Source organism: Hypanus sabinus, chromosome 12 (genome assembly GCF_030144855.1).
Source record: "Hypanus sabinus isolate sHypSab1 chromosome 12, sHypSab1.hap1, whole genome shotgun sequence".
NCBI lineage: Eukaryota > Metazoa > Chordata > Chondrichthyes > Myliobatiformes > Dasyatidae > Hypanus > Hypanus sabinus.
Genome location: NC_082717.1, coordinates 59,471,229 through 59,499,086, shown reverse-complemented (window position 1 = coordinate 59,499,086; position 27,858 = coordinate 59,471,229). Strand labels below are relative to the sequence as shown.

At 37.8% G+C, this 27,858-nt stretch overlaps 1 protein-coding gene across 7 annotated transcripts in view; it reads left to right on the top strand.

Annotated features, from left to right (window-relative positions):
• Positions 1–27,858, top strand: part of LOC132402920 (exportin-1) — a 64,841-nt gene that overhangs the window by 35,873 nt on the left and 1,110 nt on the right. For 6 of the 7 annotated variants that reach the window (XM_059986029.1, XM_059986027.1, XM_059986032.1 and 3 more), the window contains 10 exons: positions 380–536; positions 1,494–1,657; positions 5,080–5,214; positions 11,050–11,233; positions 13,932–14,038; positions 17,652–17,846; positions 19,446–19,614; positions 19,696–19,830; positions 23,124–23,283; positions 23,891–23,987. In XM_059986029.1, coding sequence (XP_059842012.1) covers positions 380–536; positions 1,494–1,657; positions 5,080–5,214; positions 11,050–11,233; positions 13,932–14,038; positions 17,652–17,846; positions 19,446–19,614; positions 19,696–19,830; positions 23,124–23,283; positions 23,891–23,987 — 1,503 coding nt within the window. Of the gene's footprint in view, positions 1–379; positions 537–1,493; positions 1,658–5,079; positions 5,215–11,049; positions 11,234–13,931; positions 14,039–17,651; positions 17,847–19,445; positions 19,615–19,695; positions 19,831–23,123; positions 23,284–23,890; positions 23,988–26,458 lie in introns of all 7 variants that reach the window. The other variant, XM_059986028.1, reaches the window with a different exon arrangement.

The following is a 27,858-nucleotide window of genomic DNA, read 5'->3' as shown; positions in this document are numbered from 1 at the left end:
TACTCACCAGTATTTCCTTTAATGGACCACTTCTTTACTAACATTTTTCAAATCAGTTTTTTTCTCGTTAACGTACTTGGTAAAAGTTCTGATTTATATGAATTTCCTGATTTAATCTTTCTATTTCATTGAAAATAGTTAAAGACTGCACTCAGTGATTATTGTGAGAAGTTTTTTAACCAAATGAAGTTTTTTAGGTTGGCATGGTCACATGGAATTTTGACAAAACCGAAATACTACAAATACTGGAAATCTGAAATAAAAATTGTAAAAAATACTCCGGACTATAGTGAATAGCAATTTGTTACTTTTCCAGGAGTATGACCGTTCTCAGCCTGTTCAAATTTGAGGTGTAATGAATATTTTGTTTTAACTCCAGGATCTTTTGGGACTGTGTGAACAGAAGAGGGGTAAAGACAACAAAGCCATTATTGCTTCAAATATCATGTATATTGTTGGACAGTACCCACGTTTCTTGAGAGCTCACTGGAAGTTTTTAAAGACGGTGGTTAATAAACTCTTTGAATTTATGCATGGTAAGTTTGTTGCAAATGGAAGAAGTGTATAATTTATAAAATTTGGAGCCTTAAGAGTTCAAAAGCACAACTGACTTGTCCAATTTAAGCCAAGCTTCTTTTGAATTCTTGTTTAATGTTGACATGCATAAACCTTCAAAATATTCAGTTGTCCAAAGAAGCTTTAATCCTAGTGTCCTTGATGTATCCACACTTTGATATAAATTGCTTGGAATATCCAAAGAAATTTAGGTGTTTTAAAAGATGAATTTCTTTATTTGTAACTACTTAGCTGCAATCTGTAGTGCCCAATATCTTGCTTATTAAAGTTAATATTTTTCAAAATGAAATTTAAAGTAATTGCTGATTTTAAAATGTGCAGTATCTGATTAATTTTGTGTGCTGGTTAGATTGAAAACTCATTGTGGTTGAATTTAAAGCAGCAGTTAATATTTACATTTAAATTCAAAGTAGTTGTGTAGAAGCCATTTGAAATTCCAAGAATGGAAGTGGCAAGATGTGAGTAATTTGCCTGGCTGGTGTCTACATTTAGCAAAAATCTGATCAAATCTGATTCCTGTTAAATTGAATATTGTTTTTTTTTTAAAAAGTATGCTTTCAAATAATTTGAAGGTAAGTCTTTTATTAGGAAACTTTGTGCACAAAGACGATGTCAAAACAGCAACAGTCAGAACATTCAACTCATTGCATTCTTCCATGCCTCCTGTAGCATTTGCCGATGTAATGTGGTTACACCTTGAATAGAACTTGAAACTCCTCATAGCTTGATTCTGAGATGTTCAATCAATGTTTAATCATTTGTGTCACGCAGCTATATTGGTTAATCACTGAAATGTAATTGAATTTCTTTGATTTTTCTAACATTTCTCTTGTTTTAAGTAGATTATGTGGCAACACATTCAATCATTTGAATTCTTAACTGCATTTATAATTATTAACTTTATTATTTGAACTTAGAAACTCATGATGGAGTTCAAGATATGGCATGTGATACTTTCATTAAAATTGCTCAAAAATGTCGTCGACACTTTGTTCAGGTGCAAGTTGGAGAAGTGATGCCATTCATTGATGAGATTCTGAATAATATTAATACAATAATTTGTGATCTTCAGCCACAACAGGTATTTTTTGAAATGAATTTGCATTTAGCAGCTCAAAATCAAGTATATGATCTGAAAAATCCTTTTTATTTTCCCATGTGATGTAGGAGAATATAAAAGAAAGGATGTAATGTTTAGACTACACTTGGTATATTGTAAACAGTTTTGGGCCCCATATTTAAGACCATAAGATATAGGGGCAGAATTAGGCCATTTGGCCATTGTGTCTGCTCCGCCATTTCCTCATGGCTGATCCAATTTTCTCCTTAGCCCCAATCTCCTCCCTTCTCCCTGTATCCATTCATGTTCTGACGATCAATATTCTATCAACCTCTGCCTTAAATATACATATAGATTTGGTCTCCATAGCTACCTGTGGCAAATTATTTCACAGATTCACCACTCCTGGGGTAAAGAAATTCCACCTCATCTCCATTTTAAAAGGATGCTCCTCTGTTCTGAGACTGTCCTCTGGTCTTAGACTCTTCCACCACAGGAAACATCCACTCTCTCAAGGCCTTTCAACATTCGATAGTTTCAATTAGGTCACCCCTCTTCTGAATTCTACTGAATACAGGCCCAAAGCATTTAAATGCTCTTCATATGACAAGCCATTCAATCCTGGAATCATTTTCATGAATCTCCTTTGAACCCTCTCTACTGTTTCAGCACGTCCTTTCTGTTATGGGACCTAAACCTGCTCACAATACTCCAAGTGAGGCCTCATTAAGTCTCAACATTACATCCGTACTTTTATATTTTAATCATCTTGAAATGAATGCTAACATTGCCTTGCCTTCTTCAACCTGCAAATTAACCTTTAGGAAATCCTGCACAAGGACTCTCAAGTCAGATTTGTAACTTTTTTTTCTCTCCATTTAGAAAGTAGTCAACCCTTTCATTTCTTCTACCAAGGTGCATGACCTTACACTTCCCAGCATTGTATTCCATATTCCTGTTCTCCTAATTTGTCTCAGTACTTCTGTAGCCTCTCGAGTTCCTCCAAGCTACCTGTTTCTCCAACTATCTGCATATTGCCTGCAAACTGTGCAACAAAGCCATCAATTCCATCATCCAAGTCATTGGCATATAATGTAAAAAGAATTAGTTCCAACACAGACCCATGTGGAACACCACTAGTCAGCCAGTAAAGGCTCCTTTTATTCCCACTCGTTGCCTCCTGCCAGTCAACCACTGCTTTATCCATGTGAGAATGTTTCCTGTAATACCATGGGCTAGTAGCTTCATGTGTGGCACCTTGTTAAAGGCCATCTGAAAATCCAAGTGCACAACATCAACCAATTCTTCATTGTTTATCTTGCTCATTATTTCTTTAAAGAATTCCAACAGATTTGTTGGGCAAGGTTTTCATGTGCCTCCAAGTACCCTGAGACCTCATCCTTAATAATCCACTCCCAACGTCTTCCCAATCACTGAGGTCAGACTAACTGGCCTACAGTTTACGTTCTTCTGCCCCTCTCCCTTCTTGAAGAGTAGAGTAACATTTGTAATTTTCCAGGTTAGAAACCATTCCAGAATCTAGTGATTCTTGAAAGATTTTTACTAATGCCTCCATGATCTCTTCAGCCACTTCCTTCAGAACCCTGGGATGTACAGCACCTGGTCCAGGTGACTTGTCTATCTTCAGACCCTTCAGTTTCCCAAGAACCTCATGTCTAGTTATGGTAATTTCACACACTTAATGCCCCCGACACCTGGAACTTCCACCATACTGCTAGTGTCTTCCACAGTGAAGAAAGGATGTGTTGGCACCAGAGGGGGTCCAGAGGAGATTCTTGAGGATGATTCCGGAAGCGAAAACATTAACGTATAATGAGTGTTTGATGGCTCTGGGCCTGTACTCACTGGAGTTCAGAAGAATATCTGTCTCCATTTATCTGTCGGGGTTTGTAAGCCAGCTTGCATCATTATGGGCCTTTTGGTGAACGCCTTGTAATTCTTTTGGATGGGAACATGGAAATGTGCAGCTCACTACAGGTGCTTAGACCACAATGTCTCTGACAACCATGATGCCAGTCTAAACTAATCTTGTATGATTATCACACAACTCTCCAAAACTTTCCTTGTAGATAATACTCTATAATGAAGGCTACATTATGATTACCTTCTTCAGCACCCTTTCCAAAGCCTCCATGTCCTTCCTCTAATATTGTACACACAATATTCAATATGTAGCCTTATCAAAATTGTCACAGCTGCAATGTGACTTGCCAACTTTTATACTCAATGTTCCTATCAATAAAGGTAAACGTGCTGCGTGCACAAAATGCTGGTGGAACACAGCAGGCCAGGCAGCATCTATAGGGAGAAGCAGTGTCGATGTTTCGGGCCAAGACCCTAATGCGCCAGGACTAACTGAAAGGAAAGAGATTTGAAAGTAGGAGGGGGAGGAGAAAATGCGAAATGATAGGAAGACCGGAGGGGGTGAGGTGAAGCTGAGAGCCAGAAAGGTGATTTGCAAAAGGGATACAGAGCTAGAGAAGGGAAAGAATCATGGCATGGGAGGCCTAGGGAGAAAGAAAGGGGGAGGGGAGCACCAGAGGGAGATGGAGAACAGGCAGAATGATGGGCAGAGAGAGAAAGAAAAAAGACAGGGGAAAAAACTAAATATATCAGGGATAAGGGAAGGAGGGGCATTAACGGAAGTTAGAGAAGTCAATGTTCATGCCATCAGGTCGTGTTTGCCTTTTAAACATGCTGCATGCCATCTTTACCATCCTATCCACTTCTCTTGGGACTCTTACGGAGCTATGGACATGCAAAATCTTTTTCTACTTCAGTGCTCCAAAGGGTCCTCCTTGGCCTGCTGAGTTCCTCCAGCATTTTGTTTGTGCTGCTATTTGCTATATGCTTTCCTCTTGTATTTGACTTGTCAAAACACACCATTTTAACCTTAAGCAATTTTTACTTCATTCTTGAACTTGATAATGAGATCATCTATATTGCAGACCTCCAGTTGTACCACTCCACTGCTGTCCTCTATCTTCTATAACCAAGCAACTTTTGAGTCCAAATTTTTGTCGATCCCATGTGATTTGAGACTTTGAGGGTTCAACATTTTGACATTGTGATATAAATACAAACAATTGCTTTTTCAAATTTGAAATGCTCAATGCTGTGGAGGGTAACTTGCTGTAGTTGCATCCATCTGAAGCTCTTGTGACTGAACTCTACCATCCAATAGGACCTATTTGGGAGGGGTTTTCAAATGATTTCTCAGATTATTCAAAAAGAAGCCATGTATCTTTGCTGAAAAATTTGTACAAAGTAGTGCATGGACAGCCAGTCATGTGGGTTTCTTTATTCTGGGTGGAGGCACACTTCTTGCATGTAGTTAATGTTGTTTTCAAAGTGAAAGCATTGGTGAATCAGTACTAACCACTTTTTTTTGCATAATTAAAATTTATTTGTATTGCCAATAGGTTCACACTTTTTATGAAGCTGTTGGTTATATGATTGGTGCTCAGACAGATCAGGCAGTGCAAGAGCATTTAATAGAAAAATACATGATGCTGCCAAATCAAGTCTGGGATTCTATAATACAGCAAGCAACTAAAGTAAGTATTGTTATTTGATTATAAAGTATGCTTGTGTATTTATAAAGTTAAGCTATTAATTAAGGATTTGTAATACATTCATTGTAGTTGTAAAAATGTATTGTAGATGGATTCCTTCCATATCCTATATGGCATTGTTTGTAACACAGTCAACAGAAATGGTCCATCTAGTCCATGCTGAAACCATTTAAGCCAACTCACGTTGACCTGCACTGGTTCTATCGTCCTCCAAATCCTATAATCCATATACCTTTCCAAACTTCTCTTAAAAGTTGAAATTGAGCTTGCATGCATCACTTGTGCTGGCATCTCATTCCACACTTTCTCAACCGTCTGAGTGAAGACTGTTTCCCTCATGTTCCCCTTAAACTTCTCACCTTAAACCCATAATCCATCAGCTCTGGTTGTAGTCCCACCCAACCTCAGTGGAAAAAGCGTGCTTGCATTTACCCTATCTTTACTCCTCATAATTTTGAACACCTGCATCAAATCTCCCTGAATCTTTTACATTTTAAATAATACAGTCCTAACCTATTCAATCGTTCCTTATAACTCAGACCCTCCAGACCCAGCAACATCCTTGTAAATTTTCTCTTTATTCTTTCAACCTTGTTTACATCTATCCTGAAGGTAGTTGACCAAAACTGCATACAGTACTCCAAATTAGGCTCCCAACATCTTGTACAATTTCAACAGAACATCCCATCTCCTGTACTCGGTACATTGGTTTATGAAAGCCAATGTACCAAAAACTTTATGAACTAATCTACCTGTGATGCTACTTCCAACGAATTATGGATCAGTATTCCCAGCTCCCTTTGTTCAACCACACTGATCAGTGCCCTACCATTCACTGTGTAAGACCTACTCTGGTTGGTCCTACTGAATTGGAACACCTCACACGTCTGCATTAAATTCCATCTGTGTTTTTCAGCCCTTTTTTTCCCCTGCTGGTCCAGATCCCAGTCTAAGCCATGATGGACTTATTGTACGCTTCACCCCCAATCTTGGTGTCACCTGCAGGTTTTCTGCTCCTGTTAGCTACGTTATCATCCAGATCATTAATATAAATGACAAGGGATCTGATCCCTAAGGCACACCACTAGTTACAAAACCCTCATGACCTTGGTTCAATTCAGATTTGTTATCTAGAGTTTACTAGTTAACTAGAGATATGGGTTTACTAGAGATATGGGTTTCTCTTGAATGCTCCATTTCCCATCCCATCCTAAAGGTGTGTGTTTTTGTAGGTCACTGGGTTGTTGTAAATTACCTTTTGTTTTTAGGTGAGTGGCAGAATCTGGGGGAGGTTGAAGGGGTCAAGAAGAGAGAAGGTGCAGAGGAAAAATTAGTGGAAAGAATAGAATTGCTTTCGGAGTTAGCAATAGGACAGAAAATGTTTTACCCAAAATTTAGCATATACTCAATGCTGGAGGAACTCGTCAAATCAGGTATCATCTGTGGAGGGGATGTTTTTGGTTGACACCTTTCAGAACTGGAAAGGAAGGGTGCCAAAACCAGAATGAGAAAGGGGGGGCAGAAGTCCTATGTTGGCAGGTGAGGGGGATGTTATGAATTAAGCTGGGAAATGATGGATAAAGGGCTGAAGGACAAGAGATATCTGATAGGACAGGATAGTGAACCATGGAAGAAAGGGAAGGGCAGCCAGAGGGTGGTGATGGCAGTGAGGAGAAGAGAGGGTAACCAGAATGAGGAATAGAACAAAGGAAGGGGTGGATGATTACCAGATGTTGGAGAAATTAATTGTCATGCTAAGGGTTGGAGGCTGTTCAGATGGAATACGTGTTTGTGCTCCTCCAACCTGAGTTTAGCCTCATCATGGCAGTAGAGGATCTCTAGTCTGAAAAGGCAATGAATCCAATTGAAAGGCCTTCTCCTGTCCATTGCTGTTGGGCAAGGATCTATGAAAGACATTCTAATCTTGTTTATCAAGCCATAAATTAATGTGGTTTATGTAGTAATAATCATACTCTGTACTAAAATTGATGTTTTGCTACATTTATTAAAAGCCTACAATACATGATAGAAATGAGCTTACTGTTTTTCAAAAAATATATAGCAGATAATTTTAAGTCACTAGTGTAATTGGGTATAGTACTTCATATCAATTACGCTGTCTCAGCTGCCAGTGTTTGAAGCGGTTAGCATTCTAAATCGAATCTGAAATCGGTCACTAATATTTTAATTTTCTGTAGCCAACATGTAAGCAGCCTTCTGGGGGTGAACCTACAAAAAAAACATGGGGTACCTGGCCAAGTACTAAAGACCTGTGCTGATCAGCTGGCTGTTCACTGAAATCTTTAACCTCTATCTTCGTTAGTGTGTGGCACCAACTTGCTTCAGGCAGGATTCAATTATACCAGTGTCCAAGAAAAGCATGGTGACCTGCCTCAATTAACTTGCCCAGTAGCACTTACATCCATGGTGATTAAGTGTTTTGAGACGTTGGTGATGAGACATCTCTTGCCTGAGAAACTAATTAGATTCACTCCAATTTGCCTACCGGAGCAACAGGTCCACAGCAGATATCATCTCATCAGCTCTTCACTCAACCCCGGAACACCTGGCCAGCAAAGAAGTGTACAACAGGATGCTCTTATTGACTACAGCTCAACATTCAATATTACCATTCTCAAAAACCTTGGCCTCAATACACCCTTATGAAATTGGATCCTGGATCCAGTGGGCTTTGGGCTTCTTGTGTTTTTTCCACCATTTGTTCTTTGCAGTTTTTCTTCTGTATCATGTATGTCTGTGAAGAGTAAGAATTTCAGGTTGTATGTGGTATACATTCTCAGATTAAATGGAATCATTGAACCATTGATTTCCTCAGTTGTCAACCCCAGTTAGTTTGCATTGGCAACAACATCTCCATGATCTCCATCAGTACTGGTGCATGACCAGGTGTTGTGTGTTTAGTCTTCTGTTCTACTTGCTTTACACTTACGACTGTGGCTAAGCACAGCTCCAGTGCCGTATTTAAAGTTGCTGGTGACACTGCTATCGTAGGCCGAATCAGGGAGATTGAATATCCGGCTGAGTGGTGTCATAACAATAACAATAACCAAGGAACTAATTATAGACTTAAGGAAACCAGAGCTCCATGAACCAGTCCTCAGAGGATCAGAGGTGGAGAGAAGGTTAGCAACCTCAAATTCCAAGGTATTTTTATTCTGAAGGACCCGTCCTGGGTCTTGCACATAGATGCAATTATGAATACACCTTACCTCTACTTTGGAGTTTGTGGAGATTCAGCATGACATTTAAAACTTTGATAAACTGCTATAGATGTGTAGTGGAGAGTATATTGACTGGCTGTGGCACAGTCTGGTATGGAAATGCCAATGCACTTAAACATCCAGTCCATCACGGGTAAAGCCCTTTAAACGCTGCCACAGGAAAGCACCATCCATCATCAGAGGTCCTCTCACCTCACCCCCATATGGGCCATGCTTACCTTCTCACTGCTGCCATTAGGCATTAGGAAGAATGTACAGGAGCCTCAGGACTCGCCACCAAGTTGCCCTGTCATTAAAATGACCCCACAACCAATGGGCTCACTTTCAAGGACTCTTCATCTCATGTCCTCGATATTTATTTATTTATTTATTATTATTATTATTATTATTATTACTACTATTACTACTACTTTTTGTATATGCACAATTTGTTGTCTTCGGCACTATGGTTGAATGCCCTAGTTGGTTGACCTTTCATTGATTCTGGTGGTTATTGTTCTACATATTTATTGAGTATGCCCACAAGAAAATGAATCTCAAGGCCATGCATGAGCATAAGACATAGGAGTAGAATTATGCCATTATGGCCCATTAAGTCAGCCCACTTTTTTTCCCCTCCTCAGCCCCACTCCCTAGCCTTCTCCCTGTAACCTTTGATGCCATGTCCAATCAATAATTGATCAAGCTCCGCTTTAAATACACCCAATGACCTGGACTCCACAGCTACCTGTAGTAATAAATTTTGCAAAGTCACCACCCTCTGGCTAAAGGAAGTTTCCCTGCATCTCTGTTTTAAATGGATGCCCCTCTATCCTGAGACTCTGCCTTCTTGTCCTAGATTCCCCAGCATTGGGGAAACATCCTTTCAACATCTACTGAATAGGTCTTGCAACACTTTCAGTGAGATCCCCCTCATCCTTCTAAATCCCATCAAGTACAGATCTACACCCATCAAATGTTCCTCGTATTATAACCCTTTCAATCTTGGAATCATCCTTGTGATCCTCCTCTGAACCCTCTCCAATGCCAGCACATCTTTTATTAGGGGCCCTAAACTGTTCACAATACTCAAGGTGAGGCCTCATCAGTGATTATAAAGCCTCAGCATCACATCCTTGCTCTTGTAGACTAGACCTCTTGAAATGCAAGCATTGCATTTGCCTTCCTCGCCACTGACTGTACCTGCAAGTTAAGTTTTGGGGGAATTCTGCTCAAGGACTTACAAGTCCCTTTGCATCTCAGATTTTTGAATTTTCTCCCGCTTTAGAAAATAGTCTGTACATTTATTTCTACTACCAAAGTACACGACTGCATTTTCCAACATTGTATTTCATTTGCCACTCTCTTGCTCATTCTCCCAAGACCTTCTGCAGCCTGCCTGTTTCCTCAAAGTTACCTGCCCCTCCTAATCTTCGTATCATCTGCAAAGTTGGTAACAAAGCCACATATTCCATCTAAATCATAGATATACAGCATAAAAAGAAGTGATCCCAACACCGACCCCTGCAGAACACCACTAGTCACTAGCAGCTGACCGAAAAAGGATCCTTTCATTCCCACTTGCTGCCTCCTACCAAGTAGCCAATGCTCTGGCCATGCCAGTAATGTCCCTGTAATACTATGGACTCTTAAATTGGTAAGCAGCCTTATGCGTGGCACTTTGTCAAAAGCCTGGAAGTCCAAATATTCAACGTCTGCTGCATCCCCTTTATCTGTCCTATGTGTAATCTCATAGAATTCCAACGGGTTTGTCAGGCAAGAATTTCCCTTTTTTAAAAAAACCATGCTGATTTTGTCCAATCTTGTCCTTTGTCATCAAGTATTTTGTAACCTCATCCTTACAACTCCCAACAGCTTCCCACCCATCTGACTAATTGGTCTATAATTTCCTTTCTGCTGCCTCCCTCCTTTATTAAAGAATGGAGTGACATTTGCAATTTTCCAGTTCTCTGGCACCATGCCAAACTCCAGTGTTTTTTTGAAAGATCTTTACTAATGCCTCCACAATCTCTACTGCTACCTCTTTCAGAACCCTAGGGTGCAGTTCATCTGGTCCCAGGTGACTTGTGTACCCTTGGGTCTTTCAGCTTTTTGAGCACCTTTTCTCGTAACTAACTGAATTCACTTCTCATTCTTTACATCCTTCAACATCTGGCACACTGATAGTGACTTCCACAGTGAAAACTGATGTAAAATGCTCATGTAGTTAATATGCCATCTCCTTGGCCCCCTTTTTTTTCTCTCTGGCCTCATTTTCTAGCAGTCCTATATCCACTTTCATCTCTTTTTTTCCACATATTTGAGAAAGCTTTTTACTATCCACTTTGATATCCTGAGATATGTACACTTGAATAATAAAATTTACTTTGAACCTTAATATTTGCAAGAAGAAGCCACAAAAATTACATGTGAATTTAAAAATTTGGAGTACGAATAGTAGAATTAGTGGAACTTAGTCATTGTGTCCTTGCCAGAAATAAGGCACCCTAGAAGATTAGATCTCATTTACATCTGCAGAAAATCTCCACTCTATGTATACCAATATTGAAGCTAATTTATCTTCCTTTTACTGTAGAATGTTGACATTCTTAAGGACCCTGAGACAGTGAAACAGCTTGGAAGTATACTGAAAACTAATGTTCGTGCGTGTAAAGCAGTTGGTCATCCATTTGTCATTCAGCTTGGTCGAATCTATCTGGATATGCTGAATGTGTACAAGTGCCTGAGTGAAAATATTTCAGCAGCAATTCAAACAAATGGTTTGTAGAATATTTGATTTGTACTTCATATTTAAAATAAGTCTCTTGCAAAGCAATCAGTGCATTTGAATTAAAGCAGTTGTTTTGCTATGTAAATTGTGGGAACTTTACAGTTGCTTAACTTGGAACCAGAATTTGAGCTGTAAATAGGAATTTTAAAACTGTCTTGCAAATGTATACCAGCTTGGTTAACATTAATGCTATTTAAAGTCCTGTGGCAAAACACTAGTTAGAGCACACTTGTAATATTGTGTCCAGTTCTGATCACTTCCTTGAAGCAAGGAGGTAAAGGTTTTAGAGAGGGTGCAGAGGAAATTTACCAGGATTCTGCTAGAAGAGCATATCTTGATAAAGATGTATAATATGATGGAGAATGACAGGTGATTTGATAGAAGTGTACAAGATGGTAGGCATAGTTCGATTGAATAGCCTGACGCTTTTTCCCAGGATGGAAATAGTTAATGCCAGGGGCATAATTTTAAGGAGATTGGAGTAAAGAAAGTACGGGGGGAATGTCAGGGGTATGTTTTTAGACAATAGTGAATGATGGAGTACGTAAGGGTGGTTAGAGCCAATATGTGGGGGATTTAAGAAATCTGAGATTATCATGGATGATTTAAAAAGTGGTTGGCTGTGTGGAGGGAAGGATGAGATTGATTAGGTAAAGGGTTGACACAGCATCACGGGCCGAAAGTACATTGCTTTCTAAATTTTGATAATCTTCATGCATTTACCACCACCTGTCTTTTGATGCTGGCCTAATTCATTTCATTGTGCCAAATGTACTTTTGTTAATTATGAATAAGATCAGATTTGTAATATCTTGTTTGGTTTTATAAAAACAAAGGAAACAGCAGTGACCTATTTAGTCCCTTTAACTTGTTCTGCATTTTAGTAATACTAAGGAAGTGACCTAACTTCACTTGCCTTACTGGTCTATATTCCTGTATCTTTCATCAGAGTCAATATTTGACAAATATAGTTGTATCTTCCCATCAATTGTAGTGAAGCATTTGTTGAGCACCTTTTGTCAACTGAAATTAAGAATTACTTCTAAAAGGCCTGACTATTAATCTGCAGAATTGCCAGCCACTGAAATTGTATCGTATTTATTTATATATCCTCTTGTATATTTTAATGTTTAAAAATAAACTATGGTTTGAATTTATGGATTCTATGGTATGCAACTTGAGTTTGTCATCTCGTTCCTTGTGTTCATATGTTATTCTGTGTTACCTGCATATTAGGACAAATAGATATTGTGTTGTGGTCAATCAGTAGTAACAGCATAAATTTTTTGAATTGTAAATTATAAAGACCAATGCGTGTTCTGTAGATTCTTTGCACTCTTGAATGGGGGCGACACTGTGAAAAATATGTTTAAATAATGGAAGATGTGTTCTAAAAGCGGGTATTTTTTTTATTTACTCGACCCAATTGAAGTGCCATTTTAATGTTCTGAAAGGAATTGGCAAGCGAAGTTGTTTTGTGCCTCATTCTTTGTTTACATTATCTTCAGGAAATGAACGTTACTTAATGTAAATAAATTTCTTTGAGAAGTTTGCAGCAGGCCAAAAGATAGATGTAAAGAATATTGATCAATTATTTTAGATAAACTGGTTTAAAATCTAAATAAGTGAACAAGATTTGTTGGGAGATTGACAATGAGTTGTAATGTGTGGGAGTTAAAGTTGATCTCTAGCAACCAATTCTGTAGATGAGAGCAAAAAACAATGTTGTGATAGGATGCAATATGGCTAAGGGATTGACACTTTCAATTGCTGAAGCTCTTAATTTACACAACAACATTAGAAACATTTCAAATTGAAATAGTTGCAATAATAAATTTGAATCTTGAGGATTTATGGGCAATGATAAAACTATTGGGCAGTTAATTAAGCCTTACAGAAGACATAGGACCTGAAATTGAGCCTTACTGTAGGTCTAGTAGGAAGAATTTCAAGAAATTTTATTACTGAAGAGAAAATTGTGGATAAATTTCATAGCTCAAATAAATTCCCTGTGCAGAATGGTATGCATCTCAGAGTTCTGAAACTTTGTACAAAAGGAATCATGATGCTGGGTAAGCATAAAATTAGTACTAGTTGTTTTCAAGATGATGACACTTGTTAGTATTGCCATAGGGATTTCAATGGAAAATAACATTGAAGTCAGCAGTATAAAGTTTGATACAAATGGACAGAGGAATCTTAATGTTTTGGTTCAAGTGATTCAGGTTATAGCAGCCAGTTTAGGATACAAAAATAAGTCTTGGAAGAGATTTCAAAAGTCTCTGGTGAGAGTTTATTTGGAGTTGAGCTTTAATTTCCATACCTGGACTTTACACTGTGCATTTGTTAGATTGCATCCTGACATAGGACAGGTAGGGGACAATTGATGCTGAAAGTTAAAAGAGCAAGTTAACATCTTTAATTTCAAGATTTCAAGAAGGATTAACAGTATATAAATTGAGCAGCTTTCGTCTCTAGATAGAAAACATCAGGAACAAGGATATGGGATTGACCATTTCTGAAAGAATTAATTTGGGTTTGTAAATCTTGGATTTCTTTGTTTCAGTGGTATGTGTTACTAAACATTTTCAAACATGAGAGGTTTTTGCATATGAAAGTGCCATAAATAAAGCAAAGCATACTCAGTGGACTGCAAAGAATACTATTTTACTGTCCTTGCACCATAGGTGATATGGTTACAAAACAGCCCTTAATCAGAAGTATGCGGACAGTTAAAAGGGAGACTCTGAAGCTTATTTCCGGTTGGGTGAGCAGGTCCAATGATCCACAGATGGTAAGTAGTGAATAAGTAGTAACAGTTTACAGTCAAAATCTTTTCTGTAACAAAGTTGAAGAATTTTCAAATGCTGTTTGTTCTACCCTTTTGTGTTGCTGTTCTTCCTCCCTGCTCTTTCTAGCACCCCTCACCACCCAAGAATGACCTAATATGTTTAGAATTGTTTGTTGTGCTGTTGCTTTCAAAGTGGACCATTGTGGATTTTGAAATTAAACAAGTTGTAGAGGGATAGTCTTTTTCCTATTAAAAATGTGTACAGTTTTAAAAAATTGTTGTGCTCCTGGCAATGTTCTGCCTTCTTAAGCATCTTTCACTGTCCATATGAAATACAAGAACGACTGGACCACCTGGCCCTCAACACTGCTCTGCCATTCATCAAGTTATGGTATTCTGCCTCATTTTTATTTTCTTGACCCATAATCATTAATTAGTTCTTGCAGCAACTCAATCTTAAATTTCTGATATTCACAACACTTAATCCTTTGAACGAAGATTTTTTTTCTCTGCTCTCAGCCCTTAATGGTCTAGTGGACTTTATCTCTAGACTCCTTTAGCTGGGGAAAACATCACGCATCTTCCCTGTTGAACCCTATAAGAATTTTATACCTTTCAATGTTGTCACTTTAATTCTCTAGGGTTCAATTGAATGAGAAGCCTACCCTACCCAATCTTTACCTTTGTAGAAGCCAGTATAGTGAATCCTTGCTGTACTCTCTTTATAATAAGTATATCCCTTTTTTAGATAAGGAAACAAAACCCTATGCTAACACATCGTTATACCTTTGCATCCATTTCTCTCTTAAGTTAAAAGCCAGCCGTCATTTGCATTTTACTCTATCACACTTAAAAATTCCAATAATTTCTTTTTTAACCAAAGTGGGTAATGAATTATTTGCAACACACACAAAATGCTGCAGGAACTCAGCAGGCCAGGCAGCGTCTATGGAAGGAGTATAGTTGACTGTTGCTTGGATTTTTAGCATCTGCAGATTTTCTCTAGTTAATAAAATATTTTCCCATTTTGAACTTTACTCACTATTGTTCACACTCATTATGTCTGTCTCTTTTTGCGATGCTTCACTACATATTTTTACTTCACTTACTGTCATCGGAATCTTGACAAGTTTATATTTGGTTCCTCTTGGCTGAATCGTTTATATGGATTGTGAATGGCTGGGGTTGAAGCTCAATCCCAACAATTTACAGTAGTCATTTCAAGTTAATCTAAGACTTACCTTTTCATTCCTGTTTTGTGTTTTTTTTAAAGGCACACCCCAGATTTCAGAAATGCTAACTTTGTTTAACTTCTTCTCATGTGGAACTTTATCCCAATGCTTATCGAAAATCCATGTACACTACTTGCAATAATTCTCTCTTACCTGCTCTACAAGATGCATCCTTGATTGACATAACAGATTGGTCAATCACAATTGTCCTTAATATCCCTTTGAACACGTTCCTAAATTTCTATATGCTTTGTTTTATTATAGATTCTTTTATTTTTCCTGTAACTGATATTTGGCTATCAGATTTGAAATTCCCAACATTTTCATTCCTTTCTTAAATACATTTGCTATCTGTTCGTTACAACAACCATTTCATAATCTTGAAGTTTTAGAAGATGATAAACATAGGACCAACTGCTTGCAAAACTCTAGACTGTAGATCAGCAGGTCCTTGTAATGTAACTCTTTAAAGTTTCCAGCATTTCTGGGAGATTTTCTTTTGCCTACCATGAAAACAGACCCAAAGGTTTTTGTTTAATTCTTCTGCCATTTCCTTCTCTTCCCCCCCCCCCCCCCCGTTAAAATTCTGCCATCTCCAAATCTGGGACCCACATTTACATTTTGCAAAAGGGTGCTACTTTAAATACTATTTATCTTGTACTTTCTATTAATTTGTCCATTATTAATTGGCCTGAATTCATTGTTATTCCCTTGTATTTATCCATAAAATTTCTGCCAATTTCCAATTCATTGCCATTATCCCAGAGAACAACCAGCTTTGGAAGACTTAAAAACATAGGCAATTGGAACATGTCATTTGGTCCCTCAGCTCTCTACACAATTCAGTGCCAGCAAAGTTAATCGTCCACTTCAATGTCGATCCCTTTGGAAATTAAGAAATATCTGCTAACTTGCATATATTTATTGACTTGTCATGTACTGTCTTCTGTGGTATGGAATGCCACAGATCTACTATCTGAATGAGGAGATTTTCCCTGTGCTTTGTTCTAAAGGAGAGGTTAGCTCAACGCTTTACAGGACAGATGACCCTGTCTCAATTCCTGCCACTGGCTGTAAGGAGTTTGTATGTGCTCCCTGTGAGCACATGGGTTTCTCCCACAGTCCAAAGGTGCACCGGCTAGTAGTTTAATTGATCATTGTAGATTGTCCAGTGATTAGACGAGGATTAAATTGGGGGATTGCTGGGTGGCATGGCCTGAAAGGCCTATTCTATAATGAATCTAAATAAAATAAAATAAAATAATAAGTGGAATCTCCATATCCTGAAACTGAATTCTGGTTCTGGAGTCTTCACCTACCAGGAGCATCCTCTCAGTTTCTAGTCTGTCTAATTTTTTGAGTTTCTACGAAAAGTCCATCTTCTTCTTTACTGCAATGAATATACGCCTAATGCTCAAGGTTTATACTAACAATTGGATCCTGAAAATCTGAGCAAAGGTTCGGAATGGCCTTAAAAAAAACCGAATGAATGGGAACGGTGTATGTGATAAAACAGACTTCCCAACGTTTTATTGGATGACTTCTCAGTCGTGTGGACTTGCCAGCTGGAGTGTATCTCCACTTTGTTTCAGTCAGATTTTAAAGTTGAGATTGCCTTAAAATAGTAAAATAACAAAATACTGTATTGTGCACTCTAGAATCGACTCCTGAAGAAGCCAACTAAGGCCATCAATAAACAATAGTGGTAGTTCTGTTGAAAGTAATGTAAGATGGTGGCAAGCAGCGGAGATAAGAAAAACCCATCCATGTCAAAAGAGGGGAAAATGGGATTACGGCTGTTGGAAATTGGCTGAATTTATCCTATTTTTGGTGTTTTGTTTACATTTGAGAGAATTGTCTATAGCACTCCCTGGTGGCCAAATTCATCATATCATCTAACTCAGTGTTGCTTCACTGTGCTACCTATTAAGCAGTTTAAATAATGCATTTGCATCCTCTATTACAAGTTTTTAAATACCAGCTCATAATTCTCATAGTGATTTTATTCAGTTGCTATATTAAGATTAGTTTCTTCAATCTTCCTCCTTGAGTTTGATTTTAAGGAATTTGCCAGCTTATGAATGTTGAATGTGTACCATGTGCAGGATATTTTGAAAGAATGACAAAGGCTACTCTTTTACCACGTGTCTTATTCTGTCTTGGTCTGCATTTCATTCTTTCTCACTCGTAAAAGTACCTTGATTTGTGGCTTATTTTCCCCTTTTTTTTGCCTTTTCTCCCCATTCCTCTTCTCCTTCCTCCACATGCTGTTGCAGTTGCACTGCCCTCCTCTTAACACTACCTCCGCTCAATCAAAAATTCATCCATATTTCTCAAACATGGAGTCTGGCAAAATGGAATTGTATTTATATTGATTTTTACAGGTGGGTGAAAATTTTGTTCCTCCATTGCTGGATGCAGTGCTTATTGACTACCAAAGGAATGTACCAGCTGCTAGAGAACCGGAAGTACTTAGCACCATGGCAACTATTGTAAACAAACTGGGTGGACATATCACGTCTGAAATTCCTCAGATATTTGACGCTGTTTTTGAATGCACTTTAAATATGATTAATAAGGTGAGATTAATGGATTATTGAGTAAACACTCTGTAATTCAGTCTATAAATATCCAGCATCACATGTTTTATTCTGGATGACTTATGCCTTGGTACCAGTTGAGCTCTGGTTTTGGAATTAAACTGAAATTTTACAGTGGCAATATGCAAGTTTTAAGTTTCAGTGTTTTTAGATACATTTATTATGTTTTTATAATCAATATGGATGGTAAATACCAGCTTATTGCTCTTCTCTGTTTTCTCTTTGAAACTGATAGTGAACACTTCCCTGATCATTTTGTTAATGTTTTTCAAGTTGCACAATATATTTTGCTCCCACCATTGTATTGGCTGGGGGGAGGGGGGGGGGGAAGGAGGTTCGATTTTGTTTGTTAATCAATATCAATCAGTTCATTCCTTTGTAATGTTCTGGTATTTGCATCGGTTTTGCTGAATAACATTGGGAGTGGCATGACAGGGTAAGTGGGGTGAATTTAGAAACGATGGATGGGCTGCTTATGTCGCACAAAATAGCCACATTCAGCGCACCAAAATAGGTTCTCGGACAACAATTTTAGATGTTTTTGAATTGTAAGCTTTTTGGTTCCAAGATGAACTCTGCTTTAGGAAAAATAACTGAAAATGGGTGGAAGTTTAATGTCTTTGTTTGAAAGACTGATGCTGATTCATGATATATAGACTTACAAGAAAAGACTGACAACTGGAAAATAGTGACTTAACTTATTAATTCATCAGTTTATTCTTTAAGACTTTGTTTATGAATTTGAAACAGGATGGACAGCCCTTTAATTCCCTTCATGATAAAGTTGTTTTCTAGCATAGTACGTTTGAAAGGGTGGGGGAAATAAATGATGGATGTTGCTTTTATCAAATTAAGTCGTTGGTTAGTCAGTTTTATTGTATGTGGGGTATTGTGATGGAGTATTGTTCAAGGGAAAGAACCTGCTCTACCAAAGTGGGACATAATAAAATATGGTAAATTGATTGTAAACATCTGACTTAATTTTTACTTTATTCTTCTGAATTGGCTGTGGCATTATTCATGGTATAGTTTAATTAAAGTGCAATAAAGTTACTTTGTGTTTGGTACCATGATTTCTCTACATAGTGAATTCAAATATCTTTAAATGCTTCATAGAGGCTGTTCAGCAAGATGAAAGAGCACAGTTCCTGTGAGGTAATTTTAATATTCTGAGACAGCAGCTAAAGCAGCAAATTTATCCTATGGTAGGGCTAATTCAGGGGATGAAATGCAATGAAACTACGAAAGCAGTTAAATACTTGTGGTAATTTTTTTTAAACAAACTTCTTGAAATTTTTCTTAATTGGAATTTATCATTTAATTAATCTGAACTATTTTTTCATCTTTGTCCTGAACTGTTCCGAAATTTAATCCCATGGCTTTCAAGCTTCCACCATTCCTGAATGAACAGTATCTTGGTTGCAGTGGTGTGGGTCTGGATGACATTCATCAAACTCATTGTAAAATTATACAGCCCCAGTGATGAATTACCATGTGCAGTCACATTTTTCTGCTGTTCGCTTATAAATTTAATTGTTCTCTTCTGAGTTTGTTTTTAAATATTATTTTCTTTTACAGGACTTTGAAGAATATCCAGAACATAGAACCAATTTCTTCCTGCTCTTGCAAGCTGTAAATTCGCATTGTTTCCCAGCATTCTTGGCTATTCCTCCAGCACAATTTAAGCTAGTTCTAGATTCCATAATATGGGCTTTTAAACATACCATGAGAAATGTCGCTGATACAGGTTTGTTTAAAATCCATGCATTGTAAAATTTTGATTTTTTTTTTTGGTAATGACCTGCAGTTAAAATGTTCTCTATCTCAGGTCTACAGATTCTCTACACACTTCTACAAAATGTTGCACAGGAAGAAGCAGCGGCACAAAGTTTCTATCAGACATATTTTTGTGACGTCCTACAACATATATTTTCTGTTGTCACAGATACATCTCATACTGCTGGTAAGAGCTTCAGATAATCGCAAATCCTGATTTGTTGCAGTTAGTTAAAAGAATTCATAATATTGGTCTAGTTTTCAGCGAAATATTGACAATTCCATGTAGATTTTAATTGTTTATAACCTTTTTTTTGGGTGCTGCAGTTTTTACTTAACTAGTTTTTAGAATAAAGACAATTGGATTGTTTGAATTGCAGAGATATTCACAAGATTCAAACTCCCTGATATTGGTGGCATACACAAGGCTTGCTATAAACAGAAGGAATTTCTGATGATGATGAACAAATATTATAGTCCAAATTGTTGTTTGTGTCTGGTGTGAATCTAATTGGTAGGGGTGTGGAACTAGTTGGAGAATGGAAAACATGGGAGATGACTCACTACACCCAGGAAATTCAAGGTTGTCATATGCTTATAATAAAAGTTGACTTGATAATAGATTATAATTTGAAAAAAAATCTGTAACCTGACATAAATGAAAATGCTGGAACTATTCATCATGTTATCTTTGGGAAGGAAATTTTTTTTTTTTTTTTTGGACTGAAGATTCTTTTTCACTCTTAACTTTTTCGTTTTCCACAGATGCTGCTTGACCTAAATGCTTACACCATTTTCTGTTTTTGCTTCTAACTTCCAGGCAGTCATCTAGGAATTAGAAGACATCAGGGCTGGTCATAGCTATTGCTGAGCATGTGAATCATCTAAAGGCAATTAGGAAAACAAGCAGATCATAATTACTTAAACTAGTTAGTTTTATATTTCTCCGTTTCAAACCAGTTCTTATGAAGAGCCCAGGACCTGAAACATTGTTTCTTATTCTGCAAATGCTACCTGCATTTTATGATCTTATTCAAGACATTAGTAAATCAAGCTTCAAGATGGGTTTGTCAATTCATCTTTTACCATGTCAACTTTTGTAATAAAACAGGTAACATCTAGAATTTCCTGGGTGCAGTAGGTCCATACACTACACTATCTACTACGTTACCATACAGGGTAGCACAGTAGCATTACAGTTAGCCTTACCTTTACAGTGCCAGCAATTGCGATTAGGGTACAATTCTTGTTGCTGTCTGTAAGAAGTTTGTACATTCTCCCCATGACTGACTGGGTTTCTCGGCATGCTCCAGTAAACTCCTATGTTCCAAAAATTTGCTGGTTAGGTTCACAAGTCATCGACGTGCTTTGACCCAGGAAGAATGCCAACATTTACAGGCTGCCCCTAGCACATGTACAGTAGTGTTGGTCATTAACACAAATGATACATTGCATTCTACAGAACCATGAGAAAGTATTCAGCCCCTACAGCTATTTTCACATATTACTGTCTCATTTTCTAAATTTAAAATATATTGATGCATGAAGTTTTGAACCTAATATACAAAACATTGTGCATCATGTCAAACCAAAATTGAGGCTGGAAAAGGATTCATCCTCTATAATTACTACACTAACTTTCCTCAGATGCATTGATGCATTCCTCACCAAACCAAGAGTAACTGTGTTGGAACTAGCTTCATGCAAGCTAGCGACCCTCCCAATACTAAAGTGCTACTTAATATCTAAATTCTTATAGATATTTTACCAAAGAGGTAAAGTACACATAAGATACAGGAGATCCAAATACGATCTCCGGAAAGCTATCTGGTGTGAAGTGACAATTCTAGACCAAGCTTGAATCGCCCACTGCTGTTGACAGTCCTTCAAAGTGAAATCAAGCGACATAGATGACAGCAAGGTTTCCCTCCCAGATGTGCTTAATGCCTTCTATAGTTATTTTGACCCTCAAAGCATGGAGAAGCCATCATGAACAGCCCCCAATAACCCTGTGATTTCAGTATCTGAGGCTGATGTGAAAACATTCTTCAGGAGGGTGAAGCCACAGAAAGCATCCTGCTGAGATGGGGTATTTGGCCAAGTACTAAAGACATGCACTAATTAACTGGCTGGAGTGTTCACCGATACCACTAACCTTGCTTCAGCCATCTTAATTACTCACCTGCTTCAATTATACCCCACAGTGAAGTGCTTTGAGAGATTGGTGATGAAATGTCAACTCCTGCCTGTGAAGTGACTTGGATCCGCTCCAATTTGCTTACTGGTGGAACAGGTCAACAGCAGGCACCATCTCATTGGCTCTTCACTGAACCCTGGAACATCATTATGATCATCCCCTCAAAATGAATCAATAAGCTTCAGTACCAGCTTGTGCAATTGGATTCTCAATTTCCTCATTTGCAGACTACAGTCAGTTTGGTTGGCAACATCTATTCCACAATTTCCATTAACGTACGTGCACCACAAAGTTGTGTGTTTAGTCCCCCACTCTACTTACTGTATACTGTAAGGCTGAGCACTGTTCTAATGCCTTATTTACATATGCTGTTAAAGCCAATGTTACTGGCTGATTCAAAGGTAGTGACATCAACAATAGGGTGGAGATTGAGTCGTGCCGCAACAACTATCTCTCACTTGGACCAAGGAGCCGATGCCTTTAAACGGAAAATCCTGCAAAAAGTAGTGGATATAGCCCAGTCCATTGCAAGTAAAGTCCTCCACTCTATTGAACAAAGCTACATGGAGTGCTATCACAGAAAAGCAGCATCTGTCATCAAGGACCCATGGCACCAGTTCAGGAATAGTTATTACTCCTTGACCATCAGGCTCTTCACTAAACTACACTTGCCTCATCGCTGAACTGGGCTCAATTTCAAGGACTCTTCACCTTGTGTTCACTTACTGCTTATTGATTTTTATTATTATTATTATTACTTTATCTTTTTGTACTTGCAAAATTGTCTTTTTGCACATTTTGTTTTGTTGAGTGCAGTCTTCCATTAATTCTATTGTGGTTTTTGGATTTGCGTATGCTTACATGAAAACAAATAGGCGTATATGGTGATGTATGTACTTCGATAATAAATTTACTTTGAACCTTTATGTGAACTGGCTGTCTTGTCTCCTACACTAGATGTCTCCTACACTTCAGAAGTACTTCAAATGGTGTAAAACGTTTTGGGATTCTTTGTGAAAGATCAGTTTTTTTAAGGATAGCAGAATATTTTTCTTATTTTTATATTATAGGGCTTTTCTGCTGGCTTGTGACAAAAATTTCTCCAAGATACAAGTCTGGTCAGAAATGTGTGTCTTTTAATGATTGTTGACAAAGTTGTGTGGCTGTGGGTTATTTATAATGTATGTTAAAAGTTAAAACAAATCAGCAACTTCTAATATGTTGAATATTTGTAATGGTTTCATAATTGCTATAAAGTTATTCTTGCTTTTAATGTTTTTTAGGCTTGACAATGCATGCATCAATACTTGCATACATGTTCAACTTGGTGGAGGAAGGAAAAATATCAGTGCCCCTTAACCCAACAAATCCTGTCACTAATCATGTATTTATTCAGGATTATGTGGCTAATCTATTGAAATCTGCTTTTCCACACCTGCAAGAGTAAGTTGGTTTTAATTGTTTAAAGAAAATCTCTTCGAACCATTTACAGGTGGCCCCTGTTTTTCGAACATTCACTTTGCGACAGCTCGCTGTTACGAAAGACCTACATTAGTGCCTGTTTTCGCTAACCAAAAAGGATTTTCGCTTTTCCATTTAAAAAAATGACGCCCGCTTTATAGTGTGTTACCCCGAGAAAGACTACCATGATCATGAAGCCTTGCGCAGGCAGTTGTGCGCGCATGAGTGTACGTGCCGATTTTTTTTTCTCTCTCCACATCGATTTTGGCTCACTGTCTTCCTGATTTTGATAAGTGAAAGTACACCGTACATACAATATTCCTATTTTATATAGGCTGTATATTTATCATATCATTCCTGCTTTTACCATACGTTAGTGTTATTTTAGGTTTTATGTGTCACTTGGTTTGATTTGGTAGGTTATTTTTTGGGTCTGGAAACGCTCAAAAATGTTTCCCATATAAATTAATGGTAATTGCTTCTTCACTTTACGACATTTGGGCTTACAAATGGTTTCATAGGAACACTGTACCTTTGGACAGCGGGAGAAACCTGTACTTCACTTCTTAGTTTCTTTTTGTTATTGCAGAGCACAGGTGAAGTTATTCGTAACAGGACTATTCAGTTTAAATCAAGACATTGCAGCCTTCAAAGAACATCTGAGAGATTTCCTTGTCCAAATCAAGGTAAAGCAGTTATATTTATGTTAATAGTTTTCATAATGTATCAAAATTTAATTTCTAAATATTAGTTGTTAATACAACTTGTAGTGCAACCATTAAAGTGAGATAAATCAACAACTGCAGCACAAACAGATTTCATCGGCAAGGAAAACTTTTTGTTACTTTTGTTTCACAGGTCAGCTGAATAGTCTTAATTTAGTCACTGCTTAACTATGAAGATAGTTCTGACATAGAAACTACAGCTATTTAATTACATTTTATTTGTGTTACAGTAATTTGACAAGAATAGAATTGTTGGGTGTGAATGTAGTTGTCTGTTGTAGAGATATTTTATTTAACAAAACTACTTGTTCTCTCTACAATTTCCAAAACGCTGCTACTGCCTGATTTTAAAGCTAGGAAGTCAGTAGTGATTTGGCTTTCATGCATTCAGCTCTTGAATCGCATGACCTAAACTCTCGGTAGAAAATGTCAGTTTTTCTTTTTGTACTTCAAAACTTACACACGAGTAGTTTAGTTACCTAAATAGCATTTTATTTTGTAGTTGTGTTGTCTTTAAACAGGCATGTTCAAATAAAGATAGCTTATTCATTAGCAATACACTGTATACAGTGCCTTGTAAAAGTATTCAACCCCGAATTCTTAGTTCACGTAAGTGAGTATTACAATCAATGATTTTGATCAATTTAACTGAGTATTTTTATATATGAATCACAATAGAGCCCACAGGGAAAGTTACAAAGTATGGAAAACAAAATTCAGAAACGAATGTCAGCAATTCTAAAACATTCAACCATTCAACCCCTTTTGCCTGGTACAAGTTGAACCACCTCTTGCAGCTAGTATAGCCAGTAGGCTTTTTGGTAAGTCTCTTATTGGCTATGCACAACGAATGGAGTAAGAGTTGCCCATTCTTCCTTGCAAAATTGCTCAAGCTATGCAAGTTGGGGAGTGGTAGCTGACAGCAGTCTTGAGGACTTGGCTTCAATTGGGTTAAGGTCAGGACTCTTCCTGGGCCACTCAAGAACAATTTTCTTCCATTTGAAGCCACTCTATGGTTGCTCTGGCAGTGTACTTTGGGTTGCTATCCTGCTAAAAGACAAACTTCCCAGTTTAAGCTTTCTGGCAGAGTTAAGCAGGTTTTTACCCAGGATCTCTCTGTATTTAGCAGCATTCATCTTCCCAACAATCCTGACCAGATTTCCAGACCCTGCTAATGAAAAGCATCCCCATAGCAGGATGCCACCTCCACCATACTTTACAGTAGGGATGATGTTACCTGGCTGATGCATAGTATTAGTTATGCCACACATACTGCTTTGTGTTGAGACTAAAAAGTTTCACTTTAGTCTCATCCGACCACAAGACCACCTTCCACGTCTTTACAGTACTTTCTAAGTGATGCTTTGCAAGGGTATTTTTTTAGATTTTTTAGAAGTCAGGACTTCTTCCTTGCTAATTTTATGTAAATACCCTTTTTGTCAAAGGCCTTAGAGATTATGGAGCCTTGAACTTCATTTCCAGTTGCAGCCACTGACTTCTGCAGCTCACTCAGGGTGACTGTTGGTGTCACAATAGTCAAATAAGTGCTGTTCTTCTCCAGCAACTAAGTTTAGAGAGGCGGCCAGACCTAGACAATGCAACTGTGGTTTCATATTTTTCCCCATTTTTTCAAGATGGACTGCACTGAACTCCAAGAAATGAGAATCCCTTTTATCACCGGCATGTGCCGTGAAATTTGTTAGTGACTTTGCCCAGTATCTTTGAGATGGTCTTGTACCTTTCCCCAGATTTGTACTTCTCTATTATCATTTCCCTGACTTCTTGTAAATGTTCTTTTGTCTTCATTTTGGTTTAGTCTGTTGAAAATCTATCATACCGTTGGACCTTAGAGAAAGAGTAGGTATTTATTATGAATTCATTGAGAACAGGTGTTCTACCAATTTTCTACATCAACAAATTGGGTGAGTTGGTAAGGTAATATACAATATTGCACCTGAAGAAATTTAGTAAAGTGATTGCAAAGGGGTTGAATACTTTTCCAGCCTCTCAATTTTGGTTTTTAATTTTTAGTGAATTGTTATCAGGATTTGGAATTTTTCTCTTGATGTGATGCAAAATGTTCTGTAGGTTAGCTCCAAAAACATCCTACTTCAATATATTTTAAATTTAGAAAATGAGACAGTAAAATGTGAAAATTGTAATGGGGGCTGAATACTTTTTCAAGGCACTACTTTCTCAGGTGGCATTAGAGTCTGCCATTAATACCACCCAAAGCTTCACTTATTTGCCTTAAACATCAGTATTTAGCACCTGCATTTGGATGCAAACTAGGAGGATATAAATTTCATTCAACTACTCATGTCAGCAATTATTTTTAGTGAATAGCGTGGATTTTGGGGAATGTAAAGAAAAAGTAGAATCGAGGAAAAAGAGTTTCTACTATGCTAGTGTTTTTCTGTGCCTGATCATAGAAGGCATCATCAGCTAAAATATCTATGTTGGTGACTTTGATCTGTGGTGACATCGTTAAGGGGTGGCTTTTCGTACAGCACCAATGGGAATCATCAAACCCTCCCATTTAGGACTACTACAGCTGAAATCCACAGTCACAACCTTGGGTGCTTAAGTGAGCGCATCATTTTAAGGTATTTATAAAAATCTGTTGATAATTGGCGAACCTCAGGCGGCAGATCTGCAAGTACAATTGAAATGTAGAGGTTTTAAACCTCACTCATTCTCACTCTGGACTATTTTGCTGGTAAACGTATTGTCTGGGGAAAATAGAATTGAAGAATCTCAGAGCAAGATTGCTTACCAAGGGACATCAGGGACTGCTGTGTGCTTCACTTCATGAAATATGGCTATGCCTACCAATTTCAGACTCATCACTGCAGCTTGATGGCTTTACCATTTTCAACAAAGACAGGACAGCTCGGTCTTTTAAGGGCAAAGGAGGTGGGAAGTATGCTTTATGATTAATTCATAGTGGTGCATAAACGTGGCATCTCTCTCTCCGTCCTGCTCACTGACCTGGAACATCTAGTGGTCAAATTTTATCCATTTTATTTGGCAAGGGAGTTTTCCTCAATTATCTTAGTAGTAGTGTACATTCCACCTCAGGCCAATTTCAGGCAAACACTGGAGGAGCTGAGCAACAATAATCATCAGGCATAAAACTGTATACCTTGGTGCCTTCCCTATCATTGTAGGAAATTTCAGCCAGGTTGAAATTCCAAGTCAAGTCCCAGAACAACTGCTACATCTATAACCTGTGGAGTCAGAGGAACCAACACACTTGACCACTGTTATACCACCACCAAGAATGATGCTCATCATGCCATCCTACGTCAACACTTTGGAAAGTCCAATCATCTAGCTGTACTTCTACTATCAGCTTAGGAGACGATTGAGCCTAATAGCGACTCCTTTGCTTACGTCTTCAGAAACAGCTTTATTTCTATCTCTATTTTTCCTTTTCAGGGTTCTTTTGAAGACCCTGATCTGGAGTTTCGCACTGACTTCATATTATTATATAAGGCAATGTACAGCCACAAATTTCATGATATATTCCAGTACTATTAAATCTGATTCTGTTGAAGAGGCGGTCAGATTTGCATTCTATTCAGTTCAGTATTGGAATAGATGAAAATGTGCATGAGCTAAGCGTTACCAGATTTCTTAAAACTGGCAGTGAATTGTAAAATGTGCCATTGCTCTGAAGCGATAATGCTTCAGTGCTTAATGAAATAAGTTGGTGATTTTATATCACTCATACTGCAGCATGAAAATGTTCCAGTTAGATATGTAAGCCCATTTGTAAGCTTGTCCTTTTTTTAAATATATATCTATATATATACACCTGTTTTTTTGC